General features: G+C 41.2%; 2 protein-coding genes across 2 annotated transcripts in view; one reads left to right on the forward strand and one right to left on the reverse strand.

The window, feature by feature from the left end:
- rela (v-rel avian reticuloendotheliosis viral oncogene homolog A) overlaps positions 1-15,716 on the forward strand; it is a 34,441-nt gene extending 18,725 nt beyond the window's left edge. The window contains 9 exon segments of the mRNA XM_061913825.1: positions 55-200; positions 4,776-4,867; positions 5,984-6,118; positions 6,214-6,318; positions 8,147-8,362; positions 8,455-8,535; positions 8,614-8,694; positions 13,532-14,271; positions 14,273-15,716. Of these exon segments, the coding sequence (XP_061769809.1) occupies positions 55-200; positions 4,776-4,867; positions 5,984-6,118; positions 6,214-6,318; positions 8,147-8,362; positions 8,455-8,535; positions 8,614-8,694; positions 13,532-14,271; positions 14,273-14,350 (1,674 nt within the window). The 3' untranslated portion in view covers positions 14,351-15,716.
- A 37-nt stretch (positions 15,717-15,753) lies between these two features.
- Positions 15,754-17,325, reverse strand: lg10h11orf68 (linkage group 10 C11orf68 homolog). The gene is made up of 2 exons (XM_061913828.1): positions 17,162-17,325; positions 15,754-16,717 (listed from the first exon to the last, which is right to left on the reverse strand). The coding sequence occupies exon 2, from the start codon at positions 16,697-16,699 to the stop codon at positions 15,950-15,952; it is 750 nt and encodes a 249-aa protein (XP_061769812.1). The 5' UTR covers positions 16,700-16,717; positions 17,162-17,325; the 3' UTR covers positions 15,754-15,949.
- Between the last annotated feature and the right edge of the window lie 108 nt (positions 17,326-17,433).

Here is a 17,433-nt window from a genome sequence, read left to right on the forward strand (position 1 = left end):
AGCTCATTGGATGGTGCAGGTTTGCACCTAATAAAGTATGGTTTAATTGTACAGGTGCACAACTACAGCGGTCCCCTGCGTGTCCGCATCTCGTTGGTGACGAAGAACACCCTGTACAAGCCTCACCCGCACGAGCTTGTGGGAAAAGACTGCAAGCACGGCTATTACGAGGCAGACTTACAGGAGAGGCGAATACACAGGTGCACTTTTTTTCTCTCCCGTCTGTTCTCACTAGAAGCTGACGCGCCAAAGTTCATGATGACCTGCCAGGAATCTGCTGTGACACCAAAAATGTAGGACGCATAGTTTTTGTTGTTGTTTTTACCAACGTTACTCTGGTGTGGAGTTTGGTGGATCATTCACAACATGCTGGATGATGGCCAATTGTTTGCCTTTTTTTCTGCTTTTCAATGCAACAGGAAAATGGCAGGCGGCTTAGGGGTGAACGGTAGCAACGTTTATAGTGTGGATTTAATTTTATTTCCAAATTATTGTAAACAAACATGCAAATAAATAAGTAGCTGCAATTTAAACTTGACTGTTTTTAGTGGTGTTAAATGCACCATAAGTATGCAACTTCCTGTTTAAAATAAGTGTGTGCACGTGCATCCAGGTAGGGGTGTGCAATATAGATGATGTATGGTGTAAATTATATAAATTTGGCTAAAGGAAAGTGCTAAACACACTTCATCGTATTCTGGTACGGCGAAAAAAGCATGTTCCCTGAGGTTGCACGGGGCCCCCCTCTGGCATCGCACCCTGTCCCCCCATTTGAGAAGGACTAGTGTAGTACAACTTATGTGTACGCATTCAGAAGTGCGTGTGTGTTTTACAATCTGCGTGTGTGTACCTGAGGTGTGCCTACATTTAACCAACCATGACCGACACCATGCAATTCAAACCAATCCGAAACAACGTGCAGCTGAAGTGTGTGAAAGAAAGACGGCAAGACCCGCTTCACGTTTTGTGCTTGGTTTAAATTGCGCAGTGTCTTCTGTGGTTGGTTAAACGTAGTCACTCTGGATTGATGGTTTAGTCTGGGATTGGTTGTTTTGTTTGTCTGTACAGCGATTAGAACGTGTAAAAAGAGTTGTCTGTCTGTAACTCCCCCTTCCCTTTCCCAGTACTCACCACTAGTCGGCGCCTTGCAGCCATTGATCATGTTATTCTAAGTTGAAGTCAACGACGATGGACCACTCTTGAACACTTGCTGAGACCTGCCAAGCTTCATGCTTTTTAACGTGACAGTCACGCATTTACCCCTTTCTCATGATGTTTTTCAAGCATATATTCCTCATTCACTCCAATTTTTTTCATTAAAATAAACTTTGGTTTTCACAGATTGCTGCAGTTCCAGTAACTCTGATTGATTGATCGAAATAATCAATCCCAGACCAAGCCATCAAACCACTGTGCCTACATTTAACCAACCACAGAAGACACTATGCAATTTAAACCAATCAGAAACAACGTAAGGCGGGTCTTGGCATTTCTCTCTCATGCACCTCAACTGTATGTTGCTTCTGATTGGTTTAAACACCTCAGATACACACATGCATATTGTATTACACTCAGCACTTCTGAATGTGCATGCTCAAATTTTACACGGTAAGTAGACAGCCTATCGAGGGTTCTTTCTGATTAGAGACAGACAGTTAACTTAAATACACGTACGCTGATCTGAAAACACACTGACAGATACACAAATTAGTACACATGCAAATTGGATTACATGCACACAGATTGGGATACATTTTAGCTAATAATCTTGCTACAATAATACCGCTAACAATAGGTACATAAGATTAACACTTATAATAACAATATTGCATACTGTGTTAAAGGCCTACTGAAACCCACTACTACCGACCACGCAGTCTAATAGTTTATATATCAATGATGAAATATTAACATTGCAACACATGTCAATATGGCCGGTTTAGTTGACTAAATTGCAATTTTAAATTTCCCGCGGAGTTTCTTGTTGAAAATGCTGCGGAATTATGACGCGTGCGCCTGACGTCACAGACTGTCAGGAAATATTAGCTCAGCACCAGTTCCGGCTAAAAGTAGTCTCTTTTCATCGCATAATTACACAGTAATTTGGACATTTGTGTTGCTGAATCTTATGTGATTTTTTTCAATTAATAATGGAGACTTTAAAGAACGGTGGAAAGCTGGTGAATTGCAGCTGTCGTTAGCACCGAGACACAGCCGGTGTTTCTTTGTTTTTAACACAGAGAGGTCAAGCGAACATGTTTCTCAACGTCTATCAGCAGGTTTTTGGATGGGAAAGTTGTGATATATATCTTACCGGAGACATCGTTGGATTATTCGTCCTCCTGCAGTAGCTGTTTAAAAGGCAGCTGTGAGTTTGGCTCCTCGGCTTCTCTCCGAGACACTGCGTGTTCGCCGCAGCCATCCGACCTCGAGGTATGTCTTTACAATCTCGCTAAAACACTATTAAAACAATAAGCAGATAAGGGATCTTCCAGAATTATCCTAGTAAATGTGTCTGATTAAATCTGAAACGCTCACACTGCCACCGCCCGGAGCCGTCGCTTTTTTTTTTTTCTAGTCCTTTGCTATCAATATCATCCACGAATCTTTCATCCTCGCTCAAATTAGTGGGGAAATTGTCGTTTTCTCGGTCCGAATAGTTCTTGCTGCTGGAGGCTCCCATTAAAAACAATGTGAGGACGTGAGGAGCCCTCAGCCTTCTGACGTCATCGTCCGGTAAAGGCGAAGCTTTTTTTATCAGCACCAAAAGTTGCGAACTTTATCGTCGATGTTCTCTACTACATCCTTTCAGCAAAATTATGGCAATATCGCAAAATAATCAAGTATAACACATAGAATGGACCTGCTATCCCCGTTCGAATAAGAAAATCTCATTTCAGTAAGTCTTTAATATTCAGGTCACAAAGCGTAAATAAGTATTGTTGGCGCTTTTTGGATTTTTTTTAAGTCGGTTTTACGATCTTGTATGTAGCTGTAAGTGATGATCAATGACTTCATGGCACACTTAGGCTCCATTGTAAGCGGACTTTTATGTACGAGTTCAGGGCCGGTTTTTGCTATGGGCACACTGAGGCCGGCTTTACGTAAGGGCAAGATTAATTTCTTGCCCTCTCAAATCAAAATTTTTGAATTTGAGAAGGTGCATCTTGATATACTCAAGTTGACAACATTATTGGCAGGAGCTGAGAAATCCGCTGAAAAAGGGACACAATACTTGGTGGGTAGAGCAGCCGTGCCAGCTACTTGAGGGTTTCAGGTTCGATCCCCATCTCTGGCCATCCAAGTCACTGCCGTTTTGTCCTTGGGCAAGACACTTCACTCTTGCTCTGGGTGCCACTCACACTGGTGTGTGAATGTCTGGTGGTAGTCGGAGGGACTGTAGGCGCAACTTGGCAGCCACGCTTCCGTCAGTCTACCCCAGGGCAGCTGTGGCTACAAATGTAGCTTATCACAGAAGTGTAAATGTGGAGTGAATGAATAATGGGTTCTCACTTCACTGTGAGCGCTTTTGAGTATCTCGTCTCAATTAAAGCACTATATAAATCTAATCCTTTATTATTATTATTATCATCTACCCTCTGCTGTCAGGCTCTGAGTCCATGCACACACGGACACAAACACCCCAACCCTCAGTAAACCAGTGTGGACGAATAAAAATGTGATGAAAATGTTGACAGAAACGACATCCAATCATATTTACTTTTATCTTGTGAATGGGTGGGATACGTTCGGAATAGATCCAATCTAAGTTTTTTAATAGCGTCAAATATCCGAGTGGGGGCTCGCAACAGAGCTGGCTCTCAACCATTTGACGCCCCAGACGAGAGTGAAACATAAGAAAGGTTTACCCCCATAATACATTAACAGTATAACCTATTACTTCCTTTTCCAGTAATAGTTTTAATTTTCCTGAAGGAATCAATAAAGTACTATCTATCTAGTTATTATAGTTACATATTGCTAAAAAGTCCATATAACAGCACTGAAAGCTACTTAAGTATGAGCATGCATGCTCATATACCCGTTATTAATATCCATATTTTCTCTTGCAGCATGACGTTATTAGAAATGAAATACATTTAAGTACTCATTTTAATGCAGCAAAGTAAGACAACTACTGTATTTCAGATGAATAGGCCAGGGTGGACTTGCGAAAATTTAAAAATGATTTTGAAAAAAAATTGTCTATTGATTCAAATGTATTACTGAACGCAGCTGGGATAGGATCCAGCACCCCCGCGACCCCGTAAGGGACAATCGGTGGAAAATGGATGGATGGAAACTGTTAAACATGTATGTTTTATATCGGTACTTTAAATTGAAAAAGGATTGTTACCCCAGTCTGTCACAAATAAAAAACACTCACCTAGATCTACATGTTGAGTCTGTCCCTCAGCAGAGTAAATGCTGTAGTGTCCAGTCATCCATCCATCTTGTACCGCTTGTCATATATTAGTACACAAACAATATAAGTATCATATTTTGGTTTCTTTTTAACTAATAAAATTGGGCAATGTTGAACACTGTTGATCGTATATTGGGTTTTACTTGAACAATTTTCACTTTTTAAAGACTTGTAGGCAGCTTAAAATCTACACGGTTGCCCGGGTTGAAATGGAACATCTTTGAGGTTGCGTCATCGCATTGTGCCACCTTTCATACGATGCCTGCATTATTGCTTACTCAATATACTTTTAAATATTCTTAAGAGTTAGTGCAAATAATGCAATGGTAAGGAAACAATGTGATTGTAGTTTTCAGAACTTGGGCATCCAGTGTGTGAAGAAGAAGGATGTCTTTGAAGCCATCACCTGTCGACTGCAGACCAACAACAACCCCTTCAACAGTAAGTAGAGTGAGGGGAATTGAAACTGAGTGGTGATGTCAGACTCTGCACAAGGGTTGGGCGATATCGCCTTTTTTTAATATCGATATTTTTAGGCAATGTCACGATACATATCTCGATATTTTGCCTTAGCCTTAAATGAACACTTGATGCATATAATCACCTGCTGTATGGTGATTTTATGTGTACATTAAAACATTATTGTTCATATTGTATTAATTGCATTTAAATTGTCATGCAGAGAGGGAAATCACAACTAAGTCAATTGACCAAAACTGTATTTATTAAACAGTTATTTAGCAGTGGCAACAACATTCAAGACATTTCAAAACAGTGCAAAATTGTCAGACATTTTAAAACAAGCTATGAGTGCACTTTTGTGCATGATGTCACACAAGATATTTCTATAACTGTCAAATATAAATGAGCTGCATAATAGGAAATCAAATAGTGTATGTCCTTTGCTATGTGGTAGGTTCCTGGGGACATTATCTTCTGTTGTTGACTATTTTTTTCATACGGTGTTGATGTGGAAATGGTTGCTTCGGAGATGTTGACATGCGGAGTTTCAAGCACTCTTCATTCTCTAGCGGGTGACTTTTCAAATAATGCTACATATTAGCAGTAATGCTACTTTTTTTAGCAACACATTTGCCCCACACTTGACAAATTACGGTTGTCTGTTTGACATATTCCCGCTTGAAGCCAAACCACCGGCAGACGGTGGACTCCGTGCTGTTTTTCTTGGGAATTAATTCTTCCTTCATTTGTTACCAGATTCGCACCCTCTTCCTCTCGTATTACCACTCGCACCACAGCTAACGTTACCCATGCCGCTACATCTCTGCTCTGCGAAGGCGTATACGTATGTGACGTATGTAAGAGGGTGCGCTTGTTTTATGTCTGAGAAGGAGAGACATCAAAGAGTGAGAAACGCCTGTAGTGTAATGCCTGCTGCTAAAGGCAGCTTTCATGAGAACGTATACTTGAATATCACGATATAGTCATTTTCTATATCGCACAGAGACAAACCCGCTGGGCTGGGCGATATATCGATATACTCCGTCTTTCACCCAGCCCTACTCTGCATTTCATTGCCTTGTGTCTTGGCTTCAGTTCCCAAGGATAAGGTGCTGGAGGAGGAATTTGACCTGAATTCGGTGCGGCTCTGCTTCCAAGCATCCATCACGCTGCCCACGGGAGACCTCTTCCCCCTTGATCCTGTGGTGTCGCAGCCCATCTTTGACAACCGTGAGCGTGCACAACTTTACATGTTACTGATAGGCATTTGTGCGCCTTGTGGGTCTTTGGAGTCGCCTGGCTCTAATGTCATTTTTGTTAAACAGGGGCCCCAAACACAGCCGAGCTGAAGATCTGCAGAGTCAACTCCAACTCTGGGAGCTGCAAAGGCGGTGATGAGATCTTTCTGCTTTGTGACAAAGTCCAAAAAGGTCCAATATACATTATATTCTACTGTAATATTCTATAGCAGGGTTCACGAACTGTCCGGACCAAGGTGCCGTCCTATACGGGCATGGACCTACAGTCAAAAATGTGTTTAAGTGTTTTTAAGGTGTACTTCTATTTTGACCGCCGCAGCTATTTTAGACTCTACGATACAGGTTGATTGATCAAGAAATCCACTGACCAATTGCATACATCGTTTTTGACATTTTTTAAATGTTCATTTACATACCGTAATTGTTTCCAAACGGTGCCTGTAACAAGGCAGTAAAACAGCTGATCAAACAAAACAGATTTATACTTTTTTAACAAGGTTTAAAGTGTTTATCAGGATTCTTCTTCCCTGTATTTGGAGTTTGAACAGTTTTTTAATGTTAATCATTTTGGTATATTGTTTAAATTCCTTGCTTTAATCTCTTTCATCATTTAGTCTTAACTAAAACAAATTAATAGATTAGCCGTACCTTTTCTATGAAATTTCATTGTTCCGTTATAATCCAATATTGTATAAAAACAGTACAGTACATTGTATTACAAACAACTACAATAGTTTCATGAAGTAATGTAGTAATAATAATGTACAGCATTTATTGTGGAGGGAGGACTTCTATGGTGTCTTCTGCAAGCAAGCTGCTTCGTTCAAACACACCATCAGCAGCTTCTCTATATTTTTTATGGATTAATGTCCTTTGTTTTTAATTTATTTTAGGATCCTTTGCTGATGTTATTGAACCACTCAGAATGGATTAAATTATTGTAGCATTGCTATGTTCAAACTGCCTCGCCAAGTTGACAGCACCCTTTGTCGTGTTTTGTTTAATTCAGTAAATATCATAGATAGATAGATAAATAGTTAGTACTTTATTGATTCCTTCAAAAGAGTTCCCTCAGAAAAATTAAAATTCCAGCAGCAGTGTACAGAATTGAGATCAAATCTAAAAAGTAAATAATGGGGGCATAAATGGAAACAAAATAGAAAAAAATTACAATTAAAATAAAAATAAAAAGCAACAATGAAAATAAAAACATAACAGTAAAATAAGAATATAACAAGAGAAACTAGGCAGTAGTGACCATGTTACGAAAAAGTATTGCACTGTTATTGTTTTGCATCCCCTGTCATCCTAGTACCTCCTGTCCCCCCCAGAGAAGAACTCATGTTAGTCTTCTCAGCACTGTCATTCACACTCAATTTTTTTGTTTTTTACAATGATAGAAAAATAAAGTTATGTCTTGCTAGCCTTTAGCTAATGCTGTCGAATGAGACACAGAATGTTGTGATCAAATACTTTGGGGTTCATTGTGACATTTGCTATGTTAGCTAGCAGTTGGGAGACTTGTTACTCAAATTCTTGCACCCTAAAGCGTAACAATTAGCTCAGAGTCAGCTCGTTTGCTGACGTACCACTGTATTATTACCTTACTTACCTAATACAAATAGTACTGAATTGATCTATTGTGTTTTTTGTCGTATCCTATCTGGCATGCACATAAATGTTGTTCAGCTTTCTGGGTATATGCTAAACTACAAAAAATGTGTTGTTGTTCCAGTACAAAGCACTGTTTTACTTTGTTTATAATGTTGAAATCTAACATTAAGACTTTGTTGGGCATCTTTAGGGACTCCTTAATATTCCAGGAGCAATTTCCTGCTTATTTGGCATGTTTCAGGACATGAATTGATGTGTAGGCTGCAGACAAAAACATGTTGATTTTTAGTTTATTTTATAGCTACAGTGTATTTACTTAACGTACTGCTTCTATTCTTTGTGTTTTATGTTGACACGTATTTTTGTTGTCCTCCTGCCCTCACAGAGGACATTGAGGTGCGCTTCTTTCAGGACACGTGGGAGGGGAAGGGCACTTTTTCCCAAGCGGACGTTCACAGGCAGGTGGCCATCGTGTTCCGCACACCACCGTACCGTGACGCCAACCTCACTGAGTCAGTGCGTGTCAAAATGCAGCTCCGTCGGCCTTCAGATCGCGAGGTCAGCGAGCCCATAGATTTCCAGTACCTGCCCGCTGAAAGAGGTATAAGTCCTATGTCAGCATCGCCCTGCAAATTTGTTGCCTGGAGAATCACGACGTTCTATTTTAACGTGTACTGTATTTTCCTCCTGCAGATGAATACAGGCTGACTGAGAAAAGAAAACGCACTGGGGATGCATTCCAGTGTCTCAAGCTAGGACCTTTGCTGTCTACAGGCAAGACACTTTTTACACAGATCTTTAATATCACAGCATTAGTAATAATAATAGTATGAACGTCTACTGGGGTTTCAGTGTCCATACCACCAGAGCGACGACACATTAGTCCAGCCATGAGGACCGTGACAACCAAACCTTCATCCGTGGTGCAAACTTGTGAGTGTCCTCTACTTGGTACACTTTTTTTTTAAATCACTGACCAATTAAGATTAATTAGCAATTTTTGCACATGTCCGTCATTGCAATATTTATCCCAAAGTTCAAGAGGGAAACACTGGTAGTATGGACTCATGCAATAAAGCTGAAGAACAGCAGCATGTTCAACTGCTCAGTGCAACCTCCGAACCTAATTTGGAACAATGCTTTGTCAACGGTACGTCATGTTGAGTAGATTAGTTAATTTTGTAGTTCTGGTAATTAAATCCGCTATTATAAGTTACTGTTATGTCTCATTGGTAAAATGACAGGTCCGGATATGCAGCAATCTCCATTTACCGTCGCCAAACAAGTGCAAATAATATACATCTGTCTGTTGTTATTTTATCTGTTTGTTTTAACTTCTGAGAAGAACTTGTGTATATTGTGAGTTTATTTTATGTTAATTTCAAGGCACTTCATCAGCATCACTGTATGCACAATGTTGCTGTTAGTTTGTTTACCTTGTTACCTTGCACTGCAAAACTGGTTGGTTTGCTTAAAGGGGTCATATTATGATTTATTTATTTATATGTATTAGGACAGTACATATTAATCAATGTTTCCGCAAAAACAGCTTCAACATGAATATGCTGGTATTAGCACCATGTTAAATTGCCAGGTAAAAAAACACAAAACACAAAGACAACATGGACACAGTAGACAAACAATGACACAGATAGAAATAAAAAAGAGCGTCCAAGGAGAGGTTCATCTTTGGGAGCACGACTGGTTTCACATCAACCAATTTTTAAGGACACCTTTTAAATATCTGGTAAGTCCTTCAGTTAAAGTATTCCACGCCACTAATAGACAGTACCATTTGGCTGAATTTATAAAGTGCTGCGCCTTACAATACTCCACTCTTCCTGAATTAGTGCTCTGTTTCAGACTCCACTGTTGTTGTTTTTTCATATAACATTTATCAAGGGTGGAGGAGCAAGTTCATTTAGAACTTAAAAAAAAAAAAAAAAAATTCTGCATTTATAACACTTCCTGTAATAATGGTTCTTTAGGTCAACATTTTGCCATCTTATTTACGTGTTAAAGCCCTCCTCCAGGCTATGGCCGCTTAGACTGCGTCTCCACCCCATCAGCCGTGTTGTAGTTTTTAGTGCTTCAAATCGACTCTACTGACAGTTATAAGTTAGAACTATACTCTGATTCTTATTAGAAATGGCAACAGCGGAGGATATAAGCATGCATGTTCATGTACGAGCCAGTCTGCCCCGCAACATGAGGACAGAACTTAAGGACTACAACTTGTTATTGTGGCACAGAGGCTTCGGGGAGTGGTGCAGACTGACAGAGCTGCAGTAGGGCTGCTTTGCACATACAGTAGGACATGTTTTTGATGGTTATTTTTTCTAAATCAGTGGAATTGGATGGATTGTGTTGGTCCCTGGTTGTGGGCTGTGGACAAGTACTACCAGCAGCAGGGATGCTCGTAACTCAATTTCATACTTGCAACTTAAAGCATAACAAAAAGCCGAGAACAAGCTGATATACAAAAATAATCGTAAGTTGAGAGACTTTACCCACTGTATTGGTCGTGATATATTTCTAACATTATACATCTATAAAGGTGAGCGAATTGACTTGTTAGACAGCTCCCTCTGCTGGATTCAAAACTGCAGAACTCCTTTTGCACTGCAGATAGTGCCGTCAAACCACTTTCTAGTTGCCAAATGAAAAACAATTATTTACAAATAATTTTAGGTAAACGTAACATTTTTGGACTTATCAACTAACTTTAGCAAAGTTTATTACAACTAGCACAACGTCACAACACCAACAAAATAATGCGACTATATCCATCCATCCATTTTCTACCGCTTATTCCCTTTGGGGTCGCGGGGGGCGCTGGTGCCTATCTCCGCTACAATTGGGCGGAAGGCGGGTTAGACCCTGGACAAGTCGCCACCTTATCGCAGGGCCAACACAGATAGACAGACAACATTCACATTCAGCCAATCAACTTATCCCCAGGTGCATGTCTTTGGAGGTGGGAGGAAGCTGGAGTACCCGGAGGGAACTTATATCCTTTGTTGTTTATTGGTTTGAAAAATTTAATTTTAGCAAGTTGCAAACGCTCACATAAGAGCATGTAAAGATGCTCTAAAACTGAATCTGTTACAACCAACACATGAAGATGGAAAAAAATCAGGCATTGAGCAGTTCTGACGGTTGTGTGTGTGGTGTGTTACAATACTGCACAACACACAACCATTCTTCGCAACATCGGCTCTAGTTCCCCAAGCGTGAACAAACCCCCGAAAAAAGATAAGACTGTGGAAACAAATAATGGAGACTTTGGAACACATACTTTGTAATTGTATATCATGTATATACATGATGTAAGCATATATGTAATATAGTAACAGGCACATTTATAATAACATTAATATCTACATGTTTTGCATTAATTTAAAAAACACATTGTCCTTTTTCAACATCATCACTGATTATTATTTACTGCAGACTTTATGAGAGCCAACAAAGATAATAAAACATCACTTACTGTACAATGTATGCTGTCATTAGGATGCCGACTGCTCGGATGTTAATATATTCCCATTTAGAGGAAGAATGACGCATAGTCCTCGCAAAGAAAATGGGGTTGTGGACCAAACGTCTTTTTGTGTCGTTCTCGTCCTTGGTCTAAATTGGTTGTCAAAATGTACCAACTTGTCGAAATACATCTTCATCCTTCTATCCAGGTTAGAGGCATGATTTAAGATCTACAATAAAGTTTGACGTGCAAGGAAACGAGTAAGCAGCTGATCAGTCGATCATGTCAACATTGACACACAAGCTTATGATCACGGCCACGCTGTTAATTGCGTGTTTGCGCTTATAATAATATCACTATCCATCCAATCCATTTTCTGCCGTTTATTCCCTTTGGGGTCAAGGAGGGCGCTGGTGACCTTCTCAGCTAGAATTGGGCGGAATGTGGTGTACACCCTGGACAAGTCGCCACCTCATCACAGGGCCAATACAGATACACAGACAACATTCACACTGACATTCACACACTAGGGCCAATTTAGTGTTGCCAATCAACCCCCCCAGGTGCATGTCTTTGGAGGTGGGAGGAAGCCGGAGTACCCGGAGGGAACCCACGCATTCACAGGGAGGACATGCAAACTCCACACAGAAAGATCCCGAGCCCGGGATTGAACCCAGGACTACTCGGGACCTTCGTATTTTGAGGCAGACGCACTAACCCCTCTGCCACTGTGAAGCCACAATATCACTAATACTTGGTTAATATTCAAGTCACAAAATGTAAATGGAGTATTGTTGGCGGTTTTTGGATGTTTTTTTTTATTGTTTCATTGGCGGAATAGAGGACCTCACATTGGCCTCTGCTGTAAGCAGACTTTTATTTACAGTACAGGCCAAAAGTATGGACACACCTTCTCATTTCAATGTGTTTTCTTTATTTACCTTGTATATTGTCACTGAAGGCATCAAAACTATGAAGTGAAAAAAAAACATTTCAGGTGACTACCTCTTGAAGATCATCGAGGGAATGCCAAGAGTGTGCAGAGCAGTAATCAGAGCAAAGGGTGGCTATTTTGAAGAAACTCAAATATGGAACATGTTTTCAGTTATTTCACCTTTTTTTCTGTTAAGTACAAAAAAGGTGCTCATTCATTCATAAAAACTAGAATGTAAATAGCCATGAAAATAAAGAAAACGCATTAAAATGAGGTGTGTCCAAACATTTGGCCTGTACTGTATGTTTTATGAGTTACAATTATATATATTTTTTTTAAATAATAAATTCACCATCTTGTCTTCCATAATAATTGTGAACAATAACCAAAATTTAAAAAATGCAGTTCTCCTTTAAAGCTGTATACTGTATTTTGTTATTGTTATATATATTTTTTAAGTAATAAATCCACCGTCTTGTCTTCCATAATTGTGAACAATAGCCAAAAAAAAAAATAAAAAATGCAGTTCTCCTTTAAAGCTGTATACCGTATTTTGTTGTTATATATTTTTTTAAAATAATAAATCCACCGTCTTGTCTTCCATGATAATTGTGAACAATAGCCAAAATAAAATAAAAAATGCAGTTCTCCTTTAAAGCTGTATACCGTATTTTATTATATATTTTTTTTAAATAATAAATCCACCGTCTTGTCTTCCATAATAATTGTGAACAATAGCCAAAATTTAAAAAAAATGCAGTTCTCCTTTAAAGCTGTATACCGTATTTTGTTATTGTTATATATTTTTTTTAAATAATAAATCCACCGTCTTGTCTTCCATGATAATTGTGAACAATAGCCGAAATTAAATAAAAAAATGCAGTTCTCCTTTAAAGCTGTATACTGTATTTCCTTGAATTGCCGCAGGGCATGTAGTATGCGTCTGCCTTGAATTACTGCCAGGTCAAACTCTCTTCCAAACTCGTTACAGGTGACACTTCCCTTGTCATCATTTTCAAAATGGAGGAGGCTGATTTCAATACGAGTAATTTGAAATCGCATAGAGGGAAGAAGATTAAGAGCTATTCAGTAGGATTTAAGGTCCCAGCTTACATCACACTCCAATTTTTACTGCATACCTTTGGTAAGTGTTGGAGTGAGAAGAGGTTTTAAAATAATTAGCGCCCCGGCGGCAATTCAAGGAAATACGGTAGACCACATTTGAACTGTTGGTTCTTTTCAGCTGCAGAAATGCATACCAAATGACACTAAAACATATATTTGCGAAAATGATGGTGAATTCATGTTCTGTAGGGAAGTTTTTGACTATTGTTGCATTCTGTCTGCCACAGTGCCCCCTTGTGCCAATGTAGCCAAGCAGCAGCCATCCTTCTCATACATGCAGTCGAACCAGTTGTTCCCAGGACAGCCCAAAATCGAGGCCTCCTCTTCCTTCGTCAAAACCACCAATCAAACTTGGAAGATAATGGAGAGCTTGAACCTTGGCCCACAGCCCAAAGTCACTCCAGTGGCAATGTTCAGCATGAGCCAAGCAACGGCCCCGCCCTCCTCCTCTAGCCAGGACTACTCCACCGTCAACCTGTCAGACCTTCAGGAATTCTTCCCCAACATTTCCTCGGTCATCACCCAGGAGCCGGCGGCCTCTCAGTCAAGCGCGGCTTCCTCGCAGTCGACCAGCTCCTTCACCTTCACGGGCTCTCAGTTCCCAGCGGACGCATCTATTGCTGAGGACGACATCCCACAGTTCCACAGCTTTTCAGAGGGCCAGGCTCCAGGAACCCTGGACAGCCTCAACATGGATGACTTTGTGGACCTTCTGAACCCGCCGCATGAGAGCAGCAACGGCGCCGCCTGTCAGCAAACCGCAGCGACATCCCAGAACACTTCAGACCCAGCCGGCAACCCAGGAAGCACCTGGATGAATTATCCCAACAGCATCGTCACCCTACTGCAGAACGAGAGCATGATGGACGTCTTATCCAACAGTGGCGGCCAGCAGCGTCCCGCCGTGCTGGATGACTTTGACGAGCTGATTTCGGTGGACGAGGATCATCTCATTTCTATTTTAGCCAGCGGAAACCAAGCTGGGTTTGTGTCAGGACACCGCACTTAAAACAACCGAATACACCACTTGTGTTTTTGCCTTATAGGAAGCAATGCGGACATAGAGAAGAAGCCTTGTTAAATGCATTACTTCCTTCAGTACACTTCAAAAAGTATACTGTGTCCACTGTGTACTTACTTCCTGAGTGTGCCAAGTTTTTACAATGTCCATTCATCCATCCATCCATTTTCTACCGCTTGCCATGCTGTCCAAAATCGATTACTGTTGCTGCACACTCATAACAATCGCAGTATTTACCCTTTTTAATGGTTCAGAGCAACAACTCAAGTTAGTCCCTGCCTAACGAGGGGAGTCAGTGTCTATCAGTGCACACTCACTATATCCATTATTTGGAGTGCAACATCCAGGTACTGACAACTCACTGCATTTTTTCATACTTCTGTTTAAATACGTCTTTGTATTGAAAATGCTTGGTGGAAGTGTGCAAAATTGAATACCTCCATCAGTAGGCTAGTCTTGTGTTATGTGTACACAGTGTTTTTATACTTCCTGAGAATGCAAATGTCTTTACTGAGGATGTGCACTTACCAGAAATAACAATTGCAATAATTACTCACAGTTGTAAAATGCAATCATTGTTCAGTGCCTCCCTCTCCACTATTTTTGACTGGGGGGCAGGGGGGCCACAGTGGGTTAAAAAGTTTGCAATGTCACATTATTAATGGGGAAAATGCATGTTTAGATATGATTTGCCTGAGCGGCTAGGAGACTCCGAGAGTAACAAGCAGGGTCTCCTAGGACAGATTTTTTTAAATAATTAAAAAACTTTTTTTTTTTTAAACGTGGGACTTCCTGCGTGCCGGATTTTGGACGCGGGCGAGCTGTATCCGGCCCGTGAGCCGTAGGTAGGGAACCCCTGATGAGACTCATCTTGGCTTTGTTGGGTGCTGAAACTGCGCTGCATTTTGCACTATAGTGGAAGTGCGCAGAATTGAGAGACAGCACAATACATGTCAGGTTCATGCTGCGCTGTTCTCCGTCCACACCAAATGATCAAGAGTGCTTGATGACGCAGAAGCATAATGTAGGGAATCTATGCAATGGTCTACATCGAATGCTCCTCAAATTGCTTTTGTTGAACAAAAAATGAAGGTCTTTGTAAATGTCACACAATTGTTTAATTATTACAGCAGAAATGACAGCAATGCCACAAGCCCACATCTGTTAAGTGTGGCCCGGAGCCCATTTTGTTAAAAATACATTTTGCCCTTATCGTTGAATTGTAACAAAGGACGTTAATCAATACAACACTTGATTGGTTTTAGCCTGTTTCCAAATTGGAGAAATGTCATGATGACCTGTGGCCTTCAGTGTAAACTGCGGACACCCCTGCTGTAAGCTGTCATGCTGTATATTATATATAATATGGAATAAAAGTGGTTTGGAGCAGTTTTGTGATTGGTTGTTTTAGCAAGTCAAACAATGGTCTTCAGAGGTGAACTTTTATTTGGCAAAGACCAAGTATTACCTACCAAAAAATGAGAAGACAAATGTAAATGCTTGGCAGGGTGTTAATCCCCTTCATAAAATGTGCAAAGCCCACTCCGTCCACAAGGTAAGCGAATTAAAAAGTCTGCAGGAAGAACTGGATTCAAGCAAAAAGTGACTCAGAATGCAAAGCAGCCTAAGTGACCTCCATATTGGTGACTTTGTTGATGATGCGAGAGCGCCTGGGCACGCACTCCAGGTTGAATTTGCTCTCGTAGATGGTAGGACAGATATTCCAGCGGTTGTTCCGGTAGATCCCCAGATAGGTGTACACGTCCGGCTTGTAGACCAGAGGACACTTGACCCCCGAGGCTCGGATGTGCATGTCCAACCGCACCACGTCGTCCTCGTCGGTAAAGTTTTTGTTGTAGGCGCAGATGACCTGCTTGCCGCCTTTTACAGGGTCATGCGGGCTGACTTTGACCTGGTAGATCTTGCCATCCAGGGTGGCGCGGGCCACGCACTCCCAGGCGTGGTCCACTTTGAAACCACAGTCCATGTGCATAAGCCACTTGCCCGACAGCACCCCGTGGTTGAGAGCCAGCTCCTTGACGGTTTGGAAATTGACCGGCCGTCCGCTGGACACTAGCTGGTCCCAGTCCTCCTGGAGACCCCTCACATCCTTGCTGCCGGGCCAGTGGTCGGGACCCAGCACGGCGATCCAACCCACGGGGCTCACGCCGCTCTCCTCGTCTCCGTAACGGCACACTTGGGAGGGCCTGTTGCTCTCCAGCCAGGCGTCGAACTCAGACTTAGGGGTTCTACTGGAGTCGAACACGATCCAGGGGTCCATGTCTGCGGCCATGGCCTCAGCAGCGTAGGTGTCCGCAGTGAAGGAGGACTCAGTTTCCCCCTCATTCTGGATCACAGCTTCCTCCTCCATCATGCCTAATAATTTGGGGTCCTGTTGTAGAATAAAATAAAAACAATTCACAACTCCATAACATCTACTGTACCGTGCAAATTTGTACTTTTCGCACTCAAATACCATGGAGTATATTGTGAATAAATAACAGGAAGTGAACTAAAGTTTTAGCAACTGCTATATAAAGGAAAAGCGGTAGGATTAAATAAGCTCTGCTTTCCTACTCCTTTACGAACATTTTGAATAGGGTGACTGGAATTGTGATTTTGTATGCATGTATGTTCCAAATAAACTCAATTATCGAACGTGTCTGTTTACATCGCGTTTAGCGGACGTCAAATTCACTAGAATGCTAGTTTAGCCATGCTAGTCACCTGACCATTCTCCTGTTTGTCGCGCAAACATGGCCGTTAAGCGGAACACCTTTTTTACCGTCACGTCTCACAAACCGAGCCACGTGTATCGTACATGTTTCACCCTTACCTGTGCTGTCGGAAGCGGCGAGGAACCAAACAACTCGGCGGCATAACACGCCGCGGAGGCTAGCAACCTTCGACCTTTCTAAATTGGCGTGCCCGTCTATGCCGGGGTTTACGGTATAGTCAACTTGCAGATATTTTAAGGGAACCTTGCACGATGGACATTACGACAAGAGGGCTCCAAAAAAAAAAAAAAAGTATTTTCAAAGTAAAAGCGAGTCGGGAAAAAAAACATTTATATCCTAAGTGCACCTGGGGATAGGTTGATTTGCAGCA

Source organism: Nerophis ophidion, linkage group LG10 (assembly GCF_033978795.1).
Source record: "Nerophis ophidion isolate RoL-2023_Sa linkage group LG10, RoL_Noph_v1.0, whole genome shotgun sequence".
In the NCBI taxonomy this organism is placed as follows: domain Eukaryota; kingdom Metazoa; phylum Chordata; class Actinopteri; order Syngnathiformes; family Syngnathidae; genus Nerophis; species Nerophis ophidion.